The sequence below is a fragment of the Suncus etruscus genome, chromosome 16 (genome assembly GCF_024139225.1).
Source record: "Suncus etruscus isolate mSunEtr1 chromosome 16, mSunEtr1.pri.cur, whole genome shotgun sequence".
NCBI lineage: Eukaryota > Metazoa > Chordata > Mammalia > Eulipotyphla > Soricidae > Suncus > Suncus etruscus.
The window spans coordinates 11919294-11944553 of NC_064863.1; the positions used below are offsets into that span (position 1 = coordinate 11919294).

Consider the following 25260-nt stretch of genomic DNA (forward strand, 5'->3'; position numbering starts at 1 on the left):
GACCAGCCTGGGTTTGATCCCCAGCATCTCATATGATCCCCTGAGCCTGTCAGGGGTGATTTCTGAGTGCAGAGCCAGGAGTAACCCCCCGTGCACCACTGGGTGTGGTCCAAAATCCAGAAACTTAAAAAAAAAAATGAAGAAAACAATGCTAAATGTTCTGAACATCATACTTTCCAGTGGATATGCAGGAAAACAACTTCTTAGGAGATGCATAATAAAGTAGTTAGTATCATAGCAGTAATAATAGCAATGAAAGAACCTGGATCAAGAATGTAGAATTATTCTTCAGTACAATTCTTTTTTTTTTTTGTCCCCCAATTCACAATACAGACCAGGCAAAGGGCCTGGGTAGAGGTGTATATGGGGTGCATTTACTGTACCTTCTCTTTTTATACAGTCAGTGTAAAGGACACAGCCTGTGGTAAGAATTGGGGGGCCTTATCTTTTCTTTTTTTGATTTTTTAATATATATATATATGTATGTATGTATGTATGTATGTATGTATGTATGTATGTATGTATAATCCTTCACCAGTGCAACATTCCCATGACCAATATCCCAAGTGTCCTTCCTCCCCACCCCACACAGGCCTGTACTCTAGACAGGCTTTCTACTTCAGTACTTTAGTACTTCAGTACTATTCTTATAACAAATGAAATTTGAAATTATTCCAAATATCTGGGAGTGAAAATATTCTTAGATAGTGCTCATCTTCCTGTGCAATCACTTTCTCCTTTTTCCAAACTCTACTTCCAATAATGCAAATAGCCAATTAGCCTACTTTCTTGTCTATTAAGGAAAGGTTTTTATTGCATTTTGTGGAGTCATGATGCATTACACTATTTCCCAGTTGGGGGGGGGGGCTTTCTCCCTAGAGAGTATTGGAATGATGAGTGGGAGGGTGAATGGGGAATGCATGTCTTGGGTGAGGTTGTGGGGGTTTTGTTTATTCACTCCTTCAAAAATGTAGGTTTCTAGGAGGTATTGAGTGACTTTATTTTTCAGAACAGAGGATAGTAATCCAGATAAGCTTAGAGATCTCCGTTTTATTGTTCCTTCCTTGTTAGGATTCTCTCTCAAAAAAGGAAAGGTATCAATAGAAAGATAATTTGGGAAACATGGGTATTAAGTGATCATGAGAATTAATACTACAAAGTAGAATTCTTACTAGTTTTGATAATGCCAGAGGGATAATGGGAAATGTCAATACTCTTGCGAAATATACATTTTGATGTAAGGTAAATTAATCTTACATCTGGGTTTGCTTTAAATGTTCTAGCAAAGAAAACTAGTGGTGATTGGGGGGGGGTTGTATGTGTAATTAATTAAAAGGGATAAACAAATAGACAAAATCAGATAAAATCATCATATGAAAACTCCTTGCATCATTCTTTCTTGTAAAATAAATCACAAATTATAAAATCACCCTACATACCACACTTCCACCCCAAGATAGACGGGTCCAAAGAAGGGCAGCAGCAAAGAATTAATAAACCAAACCAGTAAGGAAAGAGCCTTGGAGTCGGTTTCCGTTTTGCCTCATGGTATCTAAGTCTGCTAAGCCAATAACCTTTCTTTATTAAACCAATACCAATTCACCAGGAGAGAAGAAGGTTGAGAGAAAGAGAGAGAGAGAGAGAGAGAGAGAGAGAGAGAGAGAGAGAGAGAGAGAGAGAGAGAGAGAGAGAAAGAGAGAAGTACCAATCCAGGTGGGCTTTTACATATCAAAGGAGAGATATAAGGGAAGAGAGGAAGATGGGGAATGCCTTTGTTTTGGGTTAATAGCTGGGTGTCAGCTTTCTAGTTTAGATAGGTTTGAAATTTTCTATTACATATTCATATGCAGTCTTACTTCCATCAAACTCCATCAGACCAATTCTGATCCTTATCACATTTAATCCTGATAAAGTCACCTATTAATAAGTCCTTGGCATCTCATTCTCTTCAACTCAATTCCACTCTATACAGTATTATGAAGTCAATTAACCTAGAGTCCCTTCATGCAGGCTGCACTAATTATTTGGAAAGGGGCCTCTCAAACTAGACTCAGGTCCCTTGGGGGCTCACTCTCTGCAATTCTCAGCCAGTCAGGTCAACTAGTTGGTACATTATGATATGGTGGAATTCAGAACCTGAGTGGCAAAGAACTACCAACCAAGGCCTCCATGATAGGGCTTGAGGGGGCATCACAAGGATCATAGACAATTCACTAGTTCTTTCTAAAATTATCTGTAATGTGGCCCTGACCTTCTAGTGAAATCAAAGTAGGTGTATAGTTTGGGAGTTACAATGGCCAATCAGAGCTTAGTTTGTCCAGAAAGATTGTCATATATATCTGTTGACCTGGCCTAATCATTAGCTGCACTGCCTTTTTACTCTTAAAGGAACCTGGAAGAGAGACCCCTTGGGTGAGGGTGGCACTGAGTCCAAATCCCACACCTGACATATAATTGATGCTATGTGATCTTGAAAAATGACCCATAACTTTAACCTCAGTTACCTTCTTTGTAAAAAGGAACTGATAATATCTGTCATGTAAGCAAACAGAAAGCTATGAATAAGATTCCTAGCATGCACCAAGCAATCAAAAGACAGATGATAGAATTATGCTTCCCTCCAAACAAGACACGTCTACTCAATTCAGCAATTTTTCTTCCCTGTTGGCTAAAAGAAAACAGACTTTATTCATGACTCCTCTGAGGTCTATGCTGATTCTCTTAGCAAAACCCTCATTCTCAAAGTTATAACCTGAAGTTCCTCAGCTGTATCCCACATCACTGAAAATTCAGGATTCATGTGTGACATTAAAGATAAACTTGTCCACCTGTTTCCTAGATTAATCTCTGTGACCCAGTGGACTTCTCAAATAGAAGCTGTTCATTCCTTAAGGTATGACATTGCCTTTCTCCCACAAAAACCTGAGAATTTCTAAACCAAGGCTATATACCAGTGCTGAATGCTCAATAAAATATGTATGCCCCAAACAAGAAACAAGGTTCTAAAAAACATCCTCCTAAGAATTTCCTCTTGAATAGAAATCTAAAAATGTAATCAAGGCCCTTAGAAGTTTTGATGTGATTTGCTTGACAATGTTCCCACGTGGCCATCACTGTAGCTTTCTTTTCTAAGCTCCAAAGGGGGCAGGATGGAAAGATCAAAGTCTTTTTCCAAAGTAAAAATAAAATCCTAAATCACCATTACTGCTGACATGCAAAAACCCCAGCCATGTTTATGGCACATTAAGTATCAGATGAAATCTAATTTCCTTCCAGTGTTTTAATTCAGTCTAGTTTTTTATTGTGTAATTCATTTTTTTAAGTCAACTTTTAAATTTGTTTTTGTTTTTTTTTGTTTGTTTGTTTTCAGGTCACACCCGGCAGCACTCAGGGGTTACTCCCGGCTCTAGGCTCAGAAATTGCCCCTGACAGGCTCGGGGGACCATTTGGGATGCCAGGAGTTGAACCACCATCCTTCTGCATGCAAGGCAAATGCCCTACCTCTGGGTTATCTCTCTGGGCCCAAGTCAACATTTTAAATACATATTTTATTTAAACACCTTGATTGTATACATGATTGTATTTGGGTTTCAGTCATGTAAAGAACACCACCCATCACTAGTGCAACATTCCCATCACCAATGTCCCAAATCTCCCTCCTCTTCACCCAACCCCCGCCTGTACTCTAGACAGGCTTTCTATTTTCCTCGTACATTCTCATTAACCAGGGCCGGAGAGAGCATGGAGGTAAGGTGTTTGCCTTGCATGCAGAAAGTCGGTGGTTCGAATCCTGGCATCCCATATGGTCCCCTGAGCCTACCAGGAGCGATTTCTGAGCATAGAGCCAGGAGTAAACCCTGAGCACTGCCGGAAGTGACCCAAAAACCAAAAAAAAAAAAAAAAAACATCATTAACCCTCTAGTAAGGTCAGTTCTAGCTAACCTGCAAACACAGGAGACCAAAGAACAATGGTTTAAGACCAAGTGATCTGACTGCACTTCTGGTTTTATTCTAGGTAACCTTTTCAGACCCTGGTATGATTTCAGCTACATCCGAATAGTAGCCACAACAACCACCCTGGTCTGGGGGAGGAAGGGATTCTGAAAAAACAGAAAAGTTTTTGGACAGAATGTTATCCATTACTTCCATTTCTGTGCATTTTATATGACTATGGACTATTGTAATGGCAAAATAAGGAAAGATACCATCCAAAGTATTTTCAGCGAATGACACTGCACAGAAGTGATTAAACAGTTGCCTTCCTTAGTAATAAAGCACTTAGTAATAAAGGAATTATTCAACAGAATTCCTTACTCTGCTCTGCACGGCTGGAGTCCAGTTTTGGACAGCAAAGGGTGGGGGCATCCCTGCCCTAGCCTCTGTCTGCTTGCTTCTCTGCAGAGATGTGGTTTCCCTCAGTGCCTTCCCATCTCTGGGTCTTCATGTTCTCATTTGCAAAGGAAATCTTCAAGTGGATGATTGGTTCTAGTCAAAAGTCCTTTTGTAAATGACATGTCCCCTAAAACCAAAAGATCTGATGCCAATTCACAGTGAACCCCAGGCCAAGGATTTCTGTCCAAAGAGAGATGTGTAAGACTAAACACTAACAAAGCTAAGGTTTTGCTACATAATCAGACAACAGGCAACTTTCCTGGTCTGGAGAAATAATACAGCAAATAGGGCACTAGTCTGGCGCATGACCTACCCAGGTTTAATTCCTGGAACCCCAGAGGTTCCCCCAACTGCACTGCCAGGAGTGCTCTCTGAGTGCAGAAACAGGATGAAGCCCTGAGCACAATGAAACAAAGACATTTCACAGACCCACTCCTGCAAAAGGAAACACACAGATGGAAAAATGATCAATGTCACAAGTAATCAGAAATGAATATTCAAGTAAGGGGATATCAAGTCCCTTGCTATTAATTCCATTTCTGAAAGTCCCAGAAAAGAGCCAATAATGGCAGAAGTCATTAGGATGTAATGGCCAACTGGCCGTTCTTCCAAGAACTTTTGAGAATAATCTTATCTGTGAAGAAGTAACTGCTCAGGGAAATAATTCTCAACGCATGACTCAGCTTAGGGGAAAAATGGAAAACTGAACATAAAAATAGGCAGGAAAAGGCACACATTCATTTTCTGCATCAAGCAAGAGGTCTTGGCTGCCTCAAAAGTGCAAGGGAAAAATTCCAGGTGGAGACCCAGCTAGAAGTCTGAGAAGACAAAGTTGGGGAAGTGGAAAATTCCTGAGGAATAACCAGAGTCGAAGAGAGTATGAAAGTCCTTGAACATTTGGAGGTGCACAGACATTCTGAGAGCTTTCCTAGAGGTTGCATTTTCTAGAGGTTGATTGGTTGCATTTCTAGAAAACATAGGCATGAGAAACTTAGTCACCAAAGATAATGCCAAAAATTTGGGATTGGCTAGAAGAGACTCGCGATGGGGGTGAGATTGGTAAGTGTAATTATTGATAATACCTGTGGACCATTGGTGCTCCAAAAGCAAAGAAGACGGGAGGCTCTGAGTAAGAACAGGGCTGCTTATTGGGAAGATAAGCTAGAAGGAAGCTCACTGTGATTGGTGAGTAAAAGCCATCATCAGAGGAGTAAACAGTCAAGAGATCTGAAAGACACAAAGGAACCAGAACTACACACTAACAAAGCAGCCTGAAGTAAGGCACACAGATTCACCGAGTGGGAACAAAGGCCCACATGGCTGTGACACAGTAGAGAACTGTACCCATTGTACAACTGAGGCCTCAGCTTCCATGCCCAGTGCCACCTGTAGTGCCAGCCATGGTCTCAACGACTCTCTTTGACCCTCCCCAGTATCCTAACAGATTGGAGTTGGCCAAGTATGTGTGAGCACAAATCCAGTGTACGACTTCCAGTGAGCACTGCAGCTGGACAATATAATACTCAAAGCCTCATGGTCAGGTGTGTAAGCCCTGGTCAGCCCGTGTGTGGGATCCACTGTGAACCTCACAAAAACAAGGATTAGAATGTGCACAAATTATGTGGCCAAGTATGTGAGCACAGAACCAGCAACAAAGAAGGCCTAGAGATCACAGCCATAAGAAACAGGAAGAAAGGGCCAGAGAGATAGGGCAGTGGGCAGGGTGCTTGTCTTGCACACAGCTGGCCTTAGTTCAATCCCCAGCAATCCAGAGGGTCCCTTGAGCTCTACAGCAATGATCCCTGAGCACAGAGCCAGGAATAAGTCCTGAATGTGCCCCTCAAAAGGAAAGTGGTGGGAAGGAAAAATTATAAGTATATAAAATTAAATCTATAACAATAAAACTGAAATTCATTTTTAAAATATGTATAGGGGTTAGACACACAGCACAGGAATTAAAACACTCGCCTTCTTGGGTCCAGAGAAATAGCACAGCAGGCAGGGCATTTGCCTGGTGGCTGACCTGGGTTAGGTACCCAGCATCCCATATGGTCCCCCAAGCCTGCCAGGAGATATTTCTGAGTGCAGAGCCAGGAATAACCCTTGAACACCATCAGGCGTGGCCCCCAAACCAAAAAACAAACAATAATAAAATATAATAAAAATAAAAACACTCGCCTTGCATGCTTCTTACTCTGAGTTTGATCCCTGGCACTGCATAAGGCACTCCAAGCACCACCAAGAATGGTCCCAAGTGCAAAGCCAGAGTGGCCCAGGAGAACCATTGGGTGTTCTTCCCCAACCCCAAAACAAAACAAAGAGCAAAAAAAAAGTGTCCACCAAAAAGAAAAGTATGATCCACTGGTGTGGATTGTTCGTATTTACAGAGAACTCACTCCACTGCAGGCACTGTTTCAGGGAATACAGATGGAAACAGCTCACTTGGTAAACTAAGACCTTCCTCTGAAGGTGGCTGAGTCCAGGGAGCCACAGAAGCAAATATCACTCTACTTCTGGGCTATTCACTCTAATACTGGGCTATGTGCTACAGCGATAATCACAAAGGAAGGCAGGGAAGGGAGCAGACCATTAGATGGTATTGATGGTGCCATCTGATGCAAAGCCAAGGGCATGTGAGGACCAAACAGGGTGGTGGGAGGATGTGACTGAAGCAAAGGTATAGACATGCTTAGGCAGGACATGGGGCAGCACATCTGGATAGGCACAGAGCCACTGGGGGAGACCAGTTACACCAAAACCTACATACACTGCCCCCATTATCTTGAACTCAATTTGGAAGCTACCCCCCATCATCTGGGGGGCCAGGAGGTGCTGGGTAGCAGCTTCAGCTCCAGGGAAGGACAATTCAAAAAGCACAGATCTGAAAATGCATTCCCACAGCAGAGCCAACAGGGTCTCTGGCCAGTAGATGTGCCTTTCAGACTGCACACTCATTCCCACTTAGCTTCCCCTGCACTGCCCAGGCTCTGTTGGTAAAGGCTCTTTAAAGAAATGCAATTAGGTCCAAGGCAGACAGTTGGCACTGAGTCGTTGCCAGCTCTGTTGACTCTGTTACCTTTAGCAGGCACAGTCATGCCTGCCCCCAGCTTTGCCACCCGCAGCCCACATCTCCTCAGGCTGAGCATCAGTTATCAGCTGAGGGCCAAGAAAATATTAGGATGTAGCGGCCCTCCTCATCCCAAGATCCAGAGTGATTCACCTTCATCAGGTACAAAGAGAGTCTTCAGTGCTAGGAAACCTCATCAGTGAATTTTTCATTAAATAGGTTCTTAAAGCTTTAAGCCAGGAATTCATAGATTCTAGAAAGTGATTACACTTGTTCTAGAAATGCCCAGGGCCAGAGCAAGAGTAAGAGAAGGGGTGGGGGGGTAAAGCATTGGTTTGATCCCCAGCACCATGATGCATAGAACACTTTTGGTTGTCACCGAAGAAGGAACAATAAAAGAAAAAAGAACAAAGAAAAAGAAAGGAAATAATAAAGAAAATAAGAAAGAACAGAAAGAAAAACATATATACTTAGAGAAAGAAAGAAAGAAAGAAAGAAAGAAAGAAAGAAAGAAAGAAAGAAAGAAAGAAAGAAAGAAAGAAAGAAAGAAAGAAAGAAAGAAAGAAATAAAGAAATAGAGATAGAGAGAGAAAGAAACAAAGACAGAAACAAAGAAAGAGAGATAGAAAGAAAGAAAGAAAGAAAGAAAGAAAGAAAGAAAGAAAGAAAGAAAGAAAGAAAGAAAGAAAGAAAGAAAGAAAGACAGACAGACAGAAAGACAGACAGACAGACAGACAGACAGACAGAAAAAAAGAAAGAAAGAAAGAAAGAAAGAAAGAAAGAAAGAAAGAAAGAAAGAAAGAAAGAAAGAAAGAAAGAAAGAAAGAAAGAAAGAAAGAAAGAAAGAAAGGATAAAGAGAGAAAGGACATTAGCAAGATTCCTACTATCTCCTGGTCCCAGAAAACACTTTGTGCCCACAGATTTTCAAAGAGAAACCTGTTTTCTCAAGTGGCTTTCTGTAAGCAGATTCCTCATCCTTGGGGACTAAGATTCTGCTTCCAAGCCTGCAGGTTCCCTGGCAGTCTCTCTTCCTTGGCTTTAACTTAGCTAGTCCTCCCCTGCTACCCCCATCCCCAAATTCCACTCAGTAAAGGTTTGGCTGATAGGATGTGGTACTTTTATTCCTATTTTACTTTTATTCATTCTCAGTACCTTGAGGTTTTTGGTTCCTGGCTCAGACTAAGGCAGAGAAAAGTGGTTGAGGCCTTGGGGATCTTTCCTTCTACATACCAACTCCACCTCCCCAAAGTCCTGTCATTTCTTCCTGTCCACAAGGGTCCCAGTGAATCAGTCAGTATCAGCAAGACAAGGGAGAGGCCAACAGTCAAAACTGAAGTGGGATTCCTCTTAGAAACCTACACATGAAAACACCCCTTTTCAAATCCACAGGATAGAGCCAACATTTCATTTGAGGTTTTATTGAAGAGCACAGCCAAATTTGGAAATAAAAATAAAAATGAAATACATACCTAACTGAAAAGGCCAAATGAAAACTAAACAGGATTTCCAAATATACTTCCAAAGTCGAGTTAGCGTATCCCAACGATATTAAAAAGACTTCTAAAGTGGGTGGAAAGAATTGCTAAGGATAAAGTGACTGTAACAAAGTTGATTTTTCACAGTGAAGGTATGATGGGGGATGATGAGGTCCAGCTCTTAGTCCTGAAGTCCAAGTGTGCTGCCCAGGAAAAATCTACTCAGAATGTGGCTGGTGCAACGTCTAAGCAGGCACCTCTGAAATTCTCTATACCCCAGTAATTGAATCTCATATTAAATGTTTGACAGCATTAGACTGGTCTTTTCTTTCTAGACTTGCAGAAAGGAGGAGGAATTCAGAGTAATTTCCCCTGTGCAGCATTGCTGGAGCAAGTAAGGGTAATTGTTTAGAGGCTGAATGAGGGACAAGAGCAAAATTCTGAACCTGAGTTCAAATTCTTCCTCTGCCAGTTCACCAACTAAATCCCTCTCTGAGCTTATGTTCTCATGGTCATGACAGTGTCCAGCTCATGGGAGATGGGACAACACTCCCTGAGTAGTTTCAATGTCGCTGGATTGGTTCAACCCTTAAAGAGTGCCATTCACTCACTTCTATCCAAAGTGTAAATTTACATAGCTGCCAATTGACCTGGCAAGTTTATTTCCAGGGGTTTATCCTACGGGCATGTTTATGAAATGACTAATGTTGTTTCCAAATATTTATAACATCAAAACAGTGGAAATGAGTTTGTAGGGGGTGAGCTAGTTTACAATTTTTATAAAGGGGAATATCTTTATGTACTATAATACATAATGATGTGTGTGTTTGAGCTATAGCTAGAGGGGTTTGGGGTTCACTCCCCAGATTAGTAACGGGTTTAATTCCTGATATTGCCTGGGAGAGCTAATCTAAGCTTTCTACATGTGCAATATGATCTCCAGTCCTTTAAGCCATTCCCCTGCCTATATATGTGCTCAAAAAGAAAGCAAGGGGTCCAGATATATTCTAGTGGTCGACTGTCTGTTGGCAGAGAAGGGTGAGTTCAATCCCCAGCACAGCTTCAGAGGCAAGTGGCAACTAGTGGCAAAGACCTTTGGAATCTCCATCCCCACCATAAAAGTGTGTGACTTTCAGTGAGCACTGTCACCAGGAATGCATAGATTCCAGACAATATCTACATTTTAGGTGTCAACTGATTCAGAAAACCAAACAAACACACAACACACAAACATTTGCTTGTGTATGTAGAAAACATGTCTGGAAAGACACACATAGATGCAGCAGTTGCCTGCGAAGAAGGTAGCATATTCCGAAATATGTGAGTGGAGAAAAGCATCACACTGCATTGTCCTTCATTGAAGGCCATATGCTTTCTATGAACAGATATTGCTTCTATATTTAAAAGTAAAAGTACTGGCTCCAACTGTGCTGTGTTAGGAGCTGGCTCCATAGGTTGGTGTACATGCTTAAGTATGTGAGAGGTTGAGGTCTGATTCTCAACATTGCGTGGTACCCCACCATTGCTTGGAGTGACTTTGAGAGTTCTGGAATGTGTTCCAAATTCCATGAAATTTTCTAATTTGAAAAAAAAAATAATTTGTTAGGAATTATTTTTCTTAAATATCAAGCATGAAAGAATTAGACTCATTTGATAATTTGGATTTATACCAGATCTAGACCGGTCCTCCTACCTTCTCAATTCAAGTACTCCCAGATTCCCTCTCATTTCCTGAAGGAATCACTTGACTCATCTGAGATGGTCCTCAAGTTGGAGGGATGGAGAGATAATACAGTGGAAAGGCACTTGCCTCGCATACAACTGACCCAGGTTCATTCCTTTATACTTCACATGGTCGCCTGTGCCCCACCAGGGATGACCTCTGAATGCCAGACCCTGATCATGTGAATCATCTGAGTGGCAGTGAGCCCTGAGTGAGCTATGTGTGATTTCCAAACCTTCACATTACAGTGGCTCTCTGGTCCAGTGCTCCTTCTAGATCCTTTCTTTTCTGTTCAGTCTAGGAGTCTTCCTGAGAGTCAGGCCTTCAACACATGAATGTTGGTGGAGGAAACTACTCAACCTGTGATGCAGGTGCCAATACTACTCTTAAGATTCCTTGAACATACAATGATGTATAATAATGAAAATGAGTGAATACATCTTACATAAAATGAAAAACACGAGTAAAAGGAGGGAAAAAAAAAGGAAACTAGCCACTAAGACAAAGAATTCTCTAGAAGCAGGGTAAAGGCCAGTCAATTGGATGAAATTGCCTGTGGCACCACTGTCAAATGAGGGGACACACAAAAATAAACAAACAAAAAGTCTTGGACTCTAAACCCCAGCTGTTTTCTTCACTTCAAAGAAGTCAAAACAAAGAAAGCAGGAATTAAAGAGGATGCATGTTGGGTGCTCTCTTTTTATAGAAAACACTAATCATACAACTTCAAACAATTAACTCATAATAAAAAAATGTAAGCCTTGGCCTTACATCAAAAGAGTAGTCAATCAATGTTTTGAGTTCTTTACTTACAAAACCTTTTCATTTAAAGTGACACACAGAATTTAAAAAGATGCTCTTAATGATCATAGTAAAGGAAATAGTCAGTTACGGAAGATGAAAATATCCCACTTATTCTTACAAGGTGTAGTATATTTGAAAACCTCTATGCAAACATTTGGAAGGGATCAGACCTTTTAAGTATTTAGAAAGTTCCACAGATCAGCTAAAATCACAGAGACAACCAGATTTTCTCTCTTTCTCTCTCTCTCCTCTCTCCCTCCTGATGCCAATATATGGTCCTATCTAAAAACTAGTTTTGCCCCCCAAATAAATCTGAATCTGACCTTTGTAAGTGGCACAGAGGAAAGGTAGAGACCAAAGAAAGCAGTTCTGGGGTGTAGATGGACTCAGCCAAGTCCAGTCCACAACAAAGAAAGAAAAGAAGTGGATTCTTCAAAAGGGAAACTGGCAAGAGGGAAAGCAGACATGATGGTTAGCTCATCAATGAGAAGAGAGCAGATTATGATTTAGGGACTGATTCAAACAAACAATTAAAATTGCCTTTAGGCCAGAGAGATGGCATGGAGGTAAGGCATTTGCCTTGCATGCAGAAGGTCGGTGGTTTGAATCCCAGCATACCATATGGTCTCCTGAGCCTGCCAGGGACGATTTCTGGGCATAGAGCCAGGAGTAACCCCTGAGCACTGCCAGCTATGACCAAAAAACCAAAAAAAAAAAAATTGCCTTTCAGTCTAGACAAATAGTACGTTAGACAGGACACCTGATTCATGAGGCCTTAAAGGTTCAATCCCTGGTACACGTTATGATAAGGAAGCACTCCCACAAGTAATCCCGGACTGAGCCTAGAGCCAAGAGTAAGCCTTGATCATTGTCAGGTATGGCAAAAAAACAAAACAACTATTTTATTTTTTAAACTAAGAAACAATTGCCTTTGTAAGCCTATCAAGAAATCAGAACATTTCCTGAACATTTGGTTATACCGAAGAATCATTAATTCTGTGAGTAGTGTTGTGTCTTTGTTTTTTGGAGATATGAACTGAGATGGTGACAGATAAAATGCTAAATTTTGCTTCAAAGGGAAAGGGGTAAAAACAAGGAAGTGGGTTCAGTAAAAACAGAATAAAACTGGTCTGAAGTTGGAAGTTGAAGTTGAGTGATGAGTAAACAAGAGCTTACTGACTTCTGTACCAATATACATATTTGGAATTCTCCATTATAAATTTAAAAAAAATGTTTGATTAGAAGAGTCATACTCCAAAGTGAAAAAAAAAGTCTATTCTCTGATCCACCAATTTACTCCAAGAAACATATCCTGAAGTGCATCTCACCAATGGACATGTACAACAAGTCTTTAATAGTGGACCTAAGAGGACTAAATGCTTGCCAAATCCCCTCCACCCACTTCTCTATATTGGCTCCAAAACGCAGAATGTGATAGGATTAGGAAGGCGGCCATGTGGGATTCTCAAATCGTGGGATCGTAGCCTGATATATTGTGGCCTGGTGACAAGAGCCAGAAACTAAGGCAGTTACTTTTCAGGCCATGGGAAGCTACAAAAAGGTGACCATCCAAAGACCAGGAATGCAACCCTTGCCAGAAGCCAAATCAGCCAGTGCTCTTGGCCTTGACCTGGCGAATCAGTGTTGCGGAAATCATCTGAGCTCTATTTTTACAAGGCAGATCAGGGTGACTCAAATAGAAGCCAATAATAAACAGCCTTTTGTGTGCCTGTCCAGAGGGTAGGAACTGTATGTTGCAGTGATGTGACAGAACGGCAGACCCCAGTGGGTAAACAATACAGAAGAAACTTGCAAAACATGGCACCCAAGGAGTATGAAACAAAAGAGGATGCACTGGGCATGAGACACCACACACTTGAAGATGGCAGAGAATGTCACTTGGATTTTGTTGACAATCTTTGTACCTGTGTTAACTCATCAGGGTTATTCATCTGTAGTTTTCTCTTTTTTTCAGCATCTCTGTCTGCTTTTGGTATCAGGGTAATGTTAGCTTTGTAAAAAACAACAACAACAACAACAACAAAAAACTATTTGGGAGTGTTTCTGTTTCTTCAATTTCCTGAAAGAGCCTGAAAAGGATTGGTAGTAGGTCCTCTTGAAAGATTTGAAAGTTGCAAGCAGCCGATCCAGGACCAAAAGTGGTTGGTTCAAATCCCGGTGTCCCATATGGTCCCTCGTGCCTGCCAGGAGCTATTTCTGAGCAGACAGCCAGGAGTAACCCCTGAGCACAGCCGGGTGTGGCCCAAAAACCAAAAAAAAAAAAAAAAAAAAAAAAAGAAAGATTTGAAAGCATTTGTTAGTGAATACATTTGGTACTGGGCTTTTTTGTTTGGGGGGAGACTTTTGATTACCATTTTAATTTCCTCAATAGTGATGCTCTGTTTACATATGCTAGATCATCCTGGTTCAACCATGGAAGATTATCTGAATCCAAGAATGTATCCATTTCTTTCAGGTTCTCTTGAAAACAGGTCTGTCCCAGTTGGCCGCATACAAGGCAAATGCCCTACCAGTCTGCTATTGCTACACCCCATCAGTTTGTCTTTTAAGACTGGTTTTGCGGGGCCAGAGAGATAGCACAGCGGCGTTTGCCTTGCAAGCAGCCGATCCAGGACCAAAAGTGGTTGGTTCAAATCCCGGTGTCCCATATGGTCCCTCGTGCCTGCCAGGAGCTATTTCTGAGCAGACAGCCAGGAGTAACCGCTGAGCACCACCAGGTGTGGCCCAAAAAAAAAAAAAAAAAAAGACTGGTTTTGCATCTGTAAAGTTTCTGAGCTGTTGTTTATCCATAAAACTATGTATGTATGCTTCCGTCAAACCTGAATGTGAGTTTTCTGGGTGAATTATTCTAGGTGAAATATTCATTCCATTGAATTTTGTCATTATATCCCACCACTGCCTTCAGGCTTTGAGAATTTCTTGTGACAGATATGCTGTAAATCTTAAGGATGCTCCTTTGTATGTAATTTCACTTTTTAATCTTGCTGCTTTCAGTACTCTCTCCCTATCTGTGAGATTCATCATTGTAACTGGAATGTGTCTTGGAGTGCTTTTCTTTAGATCTCCTTTAGGTGTTACTCTTTGGACATGCAGGATATAGTTGCATGCACCCTCTAGGTCTGGGAGTTTCTTCGCAATGATGTCCTTGACTATTGATTCTTCACGGGGATTTTCTTCCTGGGTCACTGGGACTCAAATGATTCTTATGTTGTTTCTGTTGACTTTATCAAGGACTTCTATTTTCATCTGTTCACATTCTTTGAGAATTTTTTTCCATTGTCCGATCATTTGTTTTTAAGACTCTTTTCCAGTCTGTTCTGTTGTATGGAGTTGTTTTGCATCTCATCTTCCAGCTCATTGATTAAGTCCTCAGTTGCTATTACTCTGTTGAAGAGGCTTTCCAGTGAGGTTTTTATTTGATCTACCAAGTTTTTCAGTCCTGTTATTTCAGTTTGGAGTGTTCTCATTTCTATCTTTATATCCTCTTGATTCTTATTTATGGTTCATTCTAATTATTCCATACTTCCTTTAAGTTCTATGAAGATTCTCCATATTTCTTCTCTAAAGTCCTTGTTTGAGAGGCTAAATAAGTGGTCAGTACTTTTCAGGTCTTTAGAGCTGCCATCTTCATTCTCTATGCATGATAGATGCCTGAGTTGTTTACCCATTGTCATAGTTGTAGTGAGTCTTTTTTTCTATGGGTTGTGCTGGGGTTCATTGAGTAGGGCTGCTGGCATATTCTATTTCAACATATATGTTTTACATATTTTTAATTAAAAAAACCAACAAAAGGAGTCAGGAGTTTCTGATTAGTAGGTGGGCTCAAGAATCTGCATTTTGGGGATGGAGCAATAATACAGCGGTATAACATTTGCCTTTTATGCGACTGATCTGGGTTTGATCCCTGGCATCTCAAATAGTCCTTCTTGCCTGCCAGGTGTGATTTCTGAGCAGAGAGCCAGAATGCTGTGGGTTTGACCCCAAAGCAAAAGAAAACAAAATGTCAAGAATCCACATTTTATTCTGGTGGTGATTGTGGTCATAACCTGATGGTAACCAGGCTCTCTATTCCTGGCTTTGAGTCCAGGCATGACCCCTGGAGATGCTTAGGGAATCATATAAGACAGGGGACACAATCTAATATCAGCCTTCATGCAAGGCAAATGACTTACCTCATGTTCCATTTCTAAGAGACTGCAAGAATCTGCATTTCTATTATGGATCCAGGTGACACAGATACTGTTGGTCCTAAGACCACCCAAAGAGGGAAACACCAACAGAAACATTGGAACCCAAATGTCCCTGAGCATTTTCAGAAAAGCCTCCAGGGGTTTCTAGACTAGGCTGAGAGGATTACTGAGTGATGTCCATGCTGCACTCTCTGCAGTGCTTCAGATAGATGGCGGCCATGACATTCCAGAGCTGGTCTGTCCCCTGTCCACCAGCTACTTCAAGTTCATGGCCTGGTTTCTCCAGAATAGATAAGACTCAACCTCAGTAGCCTCAGGCCACATGTTCACTAACACAGTCAGTGAGGCCCTGTCTCAACCAGCATCACTCTGACTCCTGCTTGGAGAACAGCCAGAGTGCTCTCTTCTGCTTCCCGAGCCCCTATAAACCCTCACAGCTCAGTCCAAATGCCACTTACTCCAGGAAGCTCTTTTGGATTGTCTCATCAATAGTCACTCCCTCTCTGCTGGAAGGCAAGAAACATCACATTCGCCTGAGAGTGAGTGTGAACCAGCAGCCCCCACATCAAGGCAATTGCAGAGGGTGATGACTCTTCACTCAAGGTTTTTACATGTGAAGACAAGCCCAGAAGTGATGATGTCTGTGTATGGACAGGAAAAGTCTGGAAGCTAGAGTCAAAGTCACTTGCAAAAATCACAGAACTGGTGAAAGATGAGATAAGGCAGGAGCACTGAGCATGGGCTCATTGCCTTAGCCCAGTGCTGGCCTCACTCCTGAATCTCAGTCCCTGACAAGCCTACCAGCAGGCATCTCTGCTGCCTCATCCATGAAGCTCTACCCTACAAACCCACACATTCCATTGGCTGCCTGTCAGTTCTAATGCTAGTGCTTCTCTTCTGCAGGGCCCCCTGGACAAGCAGCAGTTAATGCCATTGAGCTGAGTCCCGCAGCTGCTGGGATTAGGCTGGGACCCTTGTTATTTAGCTTCCTACTTAATCTACTATTTCCTGCAAGGATTTGAAGGCCTCCTAGTACAGCCCAGACCAAAGCAATGAGCACAAAACTTCCCCCTGTCTTGGCAGGGCAGGACATGTTTCCCAGAAGTGCTTGAGTTACTGGTTTGTGGAAAGAGCAAGGGGCTGCATTTCAGTAGTGTCCCCAAGATCAAGTTAGAGGAATGAGATGGAATCCTTCAGCTTGGCTCCTAATGCCATGAGGTTGGTGGGTGCTTACTTGGTTACACCAGAAAGATGAAAAGAATGTTAATAGAATCTGAGGTCACACACACACAAATACTCATATATGTGCATAAATTCACAGACCATGGGAACACAGGGCCACATGCAAGGAAGCATGTCCAGCAAGGGCTGAGGCTAGGGTGCAACCCCAAATTGGTCACTGCACCCTCAGCACAGGGGATGTTGCTCACATAGCACAGAAAGACCCAAGCTTGGATTTGGATCTAGTGTGTGAGTTCCAATCCTGCCTCTGGCAAGTTGTGCTCTCTGGGCTTCTATTTCTTTTCTACTAACAGAGAGTGAACTATAAAGCTTGCACAAAGTCATGCTGGGCTTCTCAGAACCCATATAGCAGCCCCTTCCCTCTGTAGCTGCTTGCTGTCCCAATGGCCACCAAGAGATGAGTGCAGCAGATGCCTTGCCCCCTGATGTGGATGGGGGGAGATTCTGGAAGCATCATATGTGACCTGAGTCAGCAGACCTGGAAGAGCCAGCCTGGGTGATGGGAGAACAATGCTGAATTGCATCTAGCCCCTGGAATCTAGGCGGACATGGGCACAAGGGCACTCACGCCTGGGCTGTCTGCCTGGCCACCCCATGCCCAGAAACTATCTCCCTGTGTGGACCTGGGGGTTGGACAGGCTCATGTGCCAAAAGCATAAAGTGAAACCTTGGCCATGGTAACTCACTAGGCCATGGCTGAATGGCCAAGGCAGGTGTGGCTGGAACTGGGACTTGGGACCCAGAGAAGGAACAGCCAGTCGCTCTCCAGGAAGCTGGCATAAAGCCGGTGGTTTGGCAGCCAGTTGCTCTGGCCTGGACTGCAGGAATGGGGGATGCAAAACAAAGTGAGGACATGGAGAAGGGCCCTGAAAAGATCAAGAGGGTCTGAAGGGAGGCTGCCCCTTTTCCACAAGGCCTCAGTGCTCTGGGTGACTATCATGTTTTGAACCCTCTGAGCTGATCGTATCTATTACCTACAATGGTGAAAGCTCCTGCCTCTGGAATATTCTGGAGGAGCCAGAAACCCTTCTGGGAGCGAACTTTTCTCTCCCAGCATCTGCCAACTTTTGCCAACCCCCTCCCCACTGGGGCCTAGAAGCAAATTCAATTTGCCTCAACTGTTCTTAAAAATAGGTCAACCATCCTGAAATCTAATTTTCAAAACTGTACCAAAACAGGATGGAGAATCAGTGTAGAGAAAGATTCCAAAAATAGAGTCATGAGAGGCTTTTTCTTTCTTTCTGTTCACTCCATTAGAACAGTTCTGACCGAGGGTTGTGATCTGTGTCAGATTCATCACAGACCAGGGAAACTGGGAGAGGCTCCATCCATGCTCCTTGCCCACCAGCTACCCTTCAGAAAGGCATGTTCTTAGTGTGCAAAAGTCACTATTTTCCATAGCAACCTGAGGGTAAATAACAGAGAAATGAACTGCCCTCTAGGTAAGCTATGGAACAGACAACAGAACCAGCCTATGCCTTGGACAAATAATCTTACACTGACTTCCAAATCCAATGCGGAAAAGGGAGAATTCATGCAACTAAAAGCACCAGCTCCTCCTATTATCTGCCTCCCAAACCTGCTGGGAGACTCAAACGAGCTAAAACCCAGCAAAGTATGACTGAAAGCCAGCAGGTTCCAGGGAGGGCTGAAAAGAACCAAGGAACCGAGAAAGGAATGAATCCAAAAGATATTTTTGTGGGAGGGAGGTTGGCACACAGCCATATGTTTTCACAACCCAGTTCTGCTGCTTGGGAGGCTGACAGGGAAGACCCAGTACATACAACTTCCTCAACAATGGAACTAATGGGAGGATCCCATGGAAAGTTCCAAGGGCAAGACTGGAGAGAGAGAACAATGGGTAAAGCACTGGCCTTGATTGCAACTGTTCTGGGTTTGATCCCTAGCACTGTATACGGCCCCCCAAGCCTCCTAGGAGTATTGAGCACAAAACCAGGAATAATTCCTAAGAACTGCCAAGTGTATCTGCCCTCTCACCCTTCACCAAAAAAAGAATGTTTCTAAAGGTATGTATGACAACAAGGGAATTTCAATGATTCCTCTTAGGGACATATTCTTTGCTTGTTCGTTTTTATTTGGGGGTCACACCTAGGGTTTTTCAGGACTTATTTTTGGCTTTGCACTCAAGAATCACTCTTAGTGGGCTCAGGAAACCATGTGGGATGCCAGAATGGGGGGCAAAAAGCACCCCAGGTTGGCCACACATAAGGCTCTTCCAACTGTACTGTTCCAGCCCTGAGACACCTTCTGAATCTTATGTTTCTTCACCAATCTTGGCATCAAATATGGCGAGTGTTTCTCAAGTCCTGACAGAAAGAGCAGCCAGGCCTTCTGGGGGCACTCTTCAGCGCTCCACCCATTGCCTCATGTATACCTCACAAATGAGAGGTCAAGTGGATGACATTGATAGTCATTTTGCATCTGTGAAATCTGTATCTTTGAATATGAAACAAACTTGGCCAAAAACACCCAGCAGAGAGAAGATTTCAATCAGAAATGGGGTTCTGTTATTCCCAGTGGCCTTTGCCACTCTGTGGACCACAGACCTGTCACTTTGTGAATCTGAAAGAGGAAGCCTGTTTCCCCTGACCAGCTACTGTGAGGAGTTCTAGTTTTAAATGCCTCCTTCCTAGATTTTTAAACATTCCTGTAATTCCCCAAGACCACAGAATTTTGCCTCTAAGCTTCAGCTCACTAGGAGACAAGATCCTAGGCAAGGCCTAAGACAAATAGTCAAATTCAAAAGACTCAGATCAGCCAGACTACTAGATACTAGCATTCTTGGTAACATTCTTATCAGTTGATAAGAAATGCAAAGAGTCTTTTAAGGCCCAAAAAAGACGTCATTTTCCTATGAAATCCCACCCCAAAATGTGTCAGACTTAACTTAGTCCTATGTTAAGTTCTGCCCACATGGGGAGTTCCTTCTCCTCCCTCCTCAACTTTCCAATAAACTTTTCTACCTTCAAACTTTGAGTCTGAGGAACTCTGAGGACCCTGGGAAGCATGGACCAACATAGAGAGCCAAGTGACTGCTCCTGCAGCAATTCTTTTCTCAAAATCTGGATCGCCATCACCCATCAAGGTGTCCAGAAAGAAAGGACTTTCCAATAATAAAGGATTGTGAAGTGCCTGGAAACCCTGCTGGAGCATGTTTAACTCCCTCCTAGCTCCTAATCAGGGCACTCCAACTCTGGCTCCCCTCACCTTGGCTGACATATATCCTCTGAATACCCAGATCTTTCTTCCCTTCCTCTTTTCTCCCATCCTCTTTTCTCCTCTCCACCTGGAACATCCTTACCTGATTCTCTGGGGTCAACCTTCTTCCATCAATCAGTCCCATTACCATTATCAGGTCAAATGAATGAACCCAGAACTGCTCCCCAGGAAGGTGTCCTTGTTTCCCCACTGAGCATGCCCAGCACAGCTTATCACTCTGACCCTTTGGGGAAAGTTAGAAAATGCCCAGGTTCAAGAATGTGCTCACTACAGTCAAGAGTTACCTGGTAGGGGCCGGTGAGGTGGCACTAGAGGTAAGGTGTCTGCCTTGCAAGGGCTAGCCAAAGAAAGATCGCAACCGCGGTTTGATCCCTCGGTGTCCCATATGGTCCCCCCAAGCCAGGGGCAATTTCTGAGCGCTTAGCCAGGAGTATCCCCTGAGCATCAAACGGTGTAGCCCGAAAAAACAAACAAACAAAAAAGAGTTACCTGGTGTGATCCAAGCTAGTTTTTCCCTCTGCCCAGATAAAGGTTTGTGGCAAGTACAGGATAAAAGAGACCTTGCATCATGTGTTTATAAAGACCACAGGAGTGTCTTTGGAGCATTCTAACGTGCAATGCTCTGCTCTGCTAGGCCAAGGATGCGCAACTGGGAAATTTCAGTCCCCTAGCACGAAGAGCTCCATATTATAGGTGCTCCTTCCTCTCTGATCTTGCTCTGAGGTGCCTTACTCTTTTAAATGAAAGAGCAATATGCTACCTGTGTGATATACTACCTGTGTGAAAGAGTGATATGTTCTCACCTATGATATGGTACCTTCATAAAGAAAGTATACCATATAAAGACTTCTATTTTGATGGCATATTCTTGAGAGCTAACAAACAGGAATCTCTTTCTTTCTCTCTCTCTCTCTCTAATGATTGGATCATGCTTGCTTTGTATATACCTTGTATGCTACAAAACCCTTAATAGGCTAGTCAGAGACTAATGATGAAATCTAGTCACGGAGAAAGAATACAAATAATGCAAAAGTGAATGGAAGAATGCCAATACTCCAAAATGTCATACACTGAATTCAATTCTCAATTCTTGGAGCAAGCTAATCATTAATTTTGAAAAGATTTGTGCTGCTCTCCTCAAGCCTATTACTGAGACTTGGAGAACTTCTTTCTCCAAGATGAGAAGCAAGGCTGAAGATCAAGGGGCAAGTATTTCTAACACTCAGATGACATTAAAATTCGAATCAATTCCTCAAAGGTCGGGATCAAAACTTAAGGAGGTCGCATTGCAAACCTGCAGGACGCATTTGGAAGTTTTGTAACTACATGCAGACTTTAAACTGAACATTTGGAAGAAGATTTAAAAATAAAATTGAGGGCCCGGAGAGATAGCACAGCGGTGTTTGCCTTGAAAACAGCCAATCCAGGACCAAAGGTGGTTGGTTCGAATCCCGGTGCCCCATATGGTCCCCCATGCCTGCCAGGAGCTATTTCTGAGCAGACAGCCAGGAGTAACCCCTGAGCACTGCCGGGTGTGACCCAAAAACCAATAAATAAATAAATAAATAAATAAATAAATAAATAAATAAATAAATAAAAATTGAAGGAAAACATGCTTTCTCTTATGAATTAAGTCTGAGGAAACCTTCCTGAGAACTTGACATTTTTCTTTCTTTTTAAAAATATACTTTATTGGTAGTACTATACAAAGATAGTAGAGACAAGGCCCAGAAGGCCAGTCCATAACCTGAAGCTTCTTGTGGATTTTAGGGGAAGTAAAACAAACCAATATATGGACATGATACCACACATGATGGCGCACGACGCTTCACAATCTTTTTGAAATAGTTAAAGTGAATCCATATTGCACATGGTTTTACGTTTTAAAAAAATGTCATTGAGAAGAAGCCAAGACTAAAGACAGTTGTAAGCATGTGTTTATCCCATAAGTATATTATATCACATTCACCAATAAGCAAACTCATCGTGACCTGGCAAGAACATCGACTCTGCGTTCAACCCTGAAAACTAAACAGGATTTGTTTCCATCTCTATCCCCTGGGTGCTCAGACTCAGTGTTTTAACCAGTGGCTTAACAGTAAGCAACCCCATTCATGGCTCTCTTCAATAAATCTATGGACTCAGAAAACCAACAGAAAATTGAGAAGTACGCTTTCAGACTGTTACAATTGCTGAATTGAAGTAGCCAACAAATTCAGTACAAGTGTTAATGAAAATCTATATAAACTGTCCACTGTGTAAACAAGCACTAAAGTTCACTTGATATATTTTCTCTTTACCCTTCCCTCTACACACACACACACAAACAAGCCTCTTAAGAACAAGAGCTGACTAACTTTAAAAAAAGAAAAGGAATGAGGGCCGGAGAGATAGCACAGCGATATTTGACTTGCATGTAGCCAACCCGGGATGGACTTGGTTTGATTCCTGGCATCCCATGTGGTCCCCCGGACTTGCCAGGGGTGATTTCTGAGCACAGAACCATAAATAACTCCCTGAGTATCTCTGGGTGTGGACCAAAAAAACCAATCAATTAATAAATAAACTGCTTTTAAAAAAAAAAAAGGAAATAACAAAGGTGCTTACTAGCATGTCATTCTCAGTGATGAGAGACAGCACTTGAATCTGAGTAGCTGAGAGTACAAGTCTAGGACAGACTTAATACATTACACTAGCTTCTGAGGTTTCAGAGAAGACCCTTTCCAGAGAAAAACAGTGAGAACAGAGAGACCCTTGTGAAAGCTCATTCCCAGAGATTCTAAGGCAGTGGGTTCGGTCAAGGTTGTGAGCAGGCAGCCTGTGTGGGAAAGAGATAGGTGAGAGAGAGAGCAGCTGAGGAGGAGACCTCAGAGGGGAGCATAAAGATAAGCCACAGCAAGATAACTAAAGCCTAGACCAGATGACAACTGTGACTCTTATCACAGGGACCTTGGAAGTGCAGGGGGGATGGGGGATGAGAGGGATTTTTTTGTTTGTTTGTTTTTGGGACACAAAAACCCTGAGAGGTGGCTCTCAGTGATTACTCCTGACTCTGCACTCAGAAATTACTCCTGGCAGGCTCATGGGTGGGGAGGGGGATGCATATGGGATGCAAGATACTGAACCCAGGTCTACCAAGTGCAAGGCAAATGCTCTACCAACTGTTATTGTTTTGGCCTTACAAAGGGGTCTTTTATATATATAACAGCATCAACTGTTACATCCACAACAATGTACACTAGTGGGGGCCAGAGTGATAACGCAATGTGTAGGGCATTTGCCATCATGCCACTGACTCAGGTTCAATTCTCAGCATAACATATGGTTCCCCCGAGCCCACCACCCTGAGCACTGCTGGGTGTGACCCCAAAACCAAAAAGAAAAAAGTGTAAACTGGTGTTAAGTCCAGACAAAAACACACGTGAAAACGTATCAATCTCAGGAAAACGGGTATGTTTAGTCCTTGCCTTAAGCAATGCCAAAGAGGATTTTCTAATTTTGCAGTGGGGATGGGAGACTTTAGCTGGATCAGACAGGAGAGGTCTTTTTTATTTAAGCTTCTCATTTCACAACAGGGAATTAGCACTTGGAGCGCAGGTAGGTCACAGGGCTCAGGGCTGACTCCTAGCTCTGTATTCAGGGATCATTTCTGGTGGACTTGGAGAACCATATGAGACTCCAGGGCCTAAACCCAGGTCAAGTCAACTGCCTGCAAGAAAAGTGCTCTACTATCTCTCCGGGCCCAGAATTAACATTTTCTATTTTGGTTTGGTTTGGTTTTGAGCAACACCCAGCTGTGCTCAGGACTTAATACTCCTGGTTCTGCACTCAGGAATCACCCCTCGTAGGCTGGGGGGGACTATATGTGGTGCCAAGGATCAAACCTATTTTAACAACATACAAAGCAAATGTCTTACTCACTATATTATCTCTCCAGCCCCTAGAATTAATATCTTTAACCCTCATTTTTACTTTTGATGAAAAGAAAGAGGAAGACAAATGACTAGAAAGTCAACATCAGCAAAAGAATTTGATTTGACTTCTTTTTTTGGTGTGGTGTGTGTGTGTGTGAGAGAGAGAGAGAGAGAGAGAGAGAGAGAGAGAGAGAGAGAGAGAGAGAGAGAGAGAGAGAGAGAGAACGTGTGTGTGGTCTGTGTGGTGTGTGTATTGTGTGCAGGGGTGAGATAGAGTGGAGTAGAGAATACCTGGTGGTGCTCTGAGGCAACTCCTGGCTCGGTGCTCAGGAGTGACCCCTGCCTTGGTTGGGCTCCAGAGAACATACATGGTGAAGTTACTCAGAGTACCTTCCCGACCTGTGGCACCATCTCTGCCCACAACATTCCCAATAAGCTTTGTAAGCTGGTGTAGGGTGAATACTTCCTGCTCCCAGGGCACCCCATGCCACCTGTTGGGCAGCAGGCATGTGTTGATTCCCTTATCAAAAGTATGAAAGACACAGACTATGAGACAGGCGCAGGACATCCAGCCCTGTGCATGGTGGCCCAGTGCCCACACTTACCTTGGGGAAAAGCTTGTGGCACCACCAGGCTGAGGAAGGCATGTGGCAGCCAGGCCAGCCCACTCAGGGTCTTCCCTGATGCAACGATCTCCTCCTCGGTCTCATAGTGTGGGGTGGGCAACACGTATTCCAAATCTCCAGAAATATGTCTGGAAACGGTGCCACCTGCCAGCCAGAACAGCAGCAATAGCAGGAAGCCAGGGGGAAAGGCCATGGCTAGCGAACGCCCCTAGACATGAGGTAGAAGTGGGGGCCTCTTGTCCTAGAATCCTGGACACCGCTGGGCAGCAGGAGCTTGTGTTTCTGCAGGACAGTGGCTCTGCCACCGTTGAATCAGTTGTGTTCCCCGTTTTCTGCCTGGGCTGGCATGCAGCGAGGGATGGCAGGCAGCCTTCTTCAGGGAGCTCAGTTACTCAGAGCACCATCCCTGCAGGGAGAGAAGAAGAGTTGGTTAGGCATGTTGGCAGCTAAACTTAGAGCAAGACTTTAGTTCCCCATTCAGGGTGCACACACGAGTGAGTGACAATGTGCCAGTGTGTGTGTGTGTGTGTGTGTGTGTGTGTGTGTGTGTGTGTGTGTATGTTTT

At 43.1% G+C, this 25260-nt stretch overlaps 1 protein-coding gene and 1 non-coding gene across 2 annotated transcripts in view; both read right to left on the bottom strand.

Moving 5' to 3' along the window:
• The window catches only part of PROM1 (prominin 1), a 104571-nt gene that overhangs the window by 72053 nt on the left and 7258 nt on the right, over nucleotides 1–25260 (bottom strand). Inside the window, exon 2 of the mRNA XM_049789976.1 lies at nucleotides 24675–25101. Coding sequence (XP_049645933.1) covers nucleotides 24675–24888 — 214 coding nt within the window. The 5' untranslated portion in view covers nucleotides 24889–25101. The remainder of the gene's footprint in view (nucleotides 1–24674; nucleotides 25102–25260) is intronic.
• Nucleotides 309–441, bottom strand: LOC126032702 (small nucleolar RNA SNORA51). Its single transcript, XR_007503924.1, has one exon. It is a non-coding gene; the product is annotated as a small nucleolar RNA SNORA51 (small nucleolar RNA).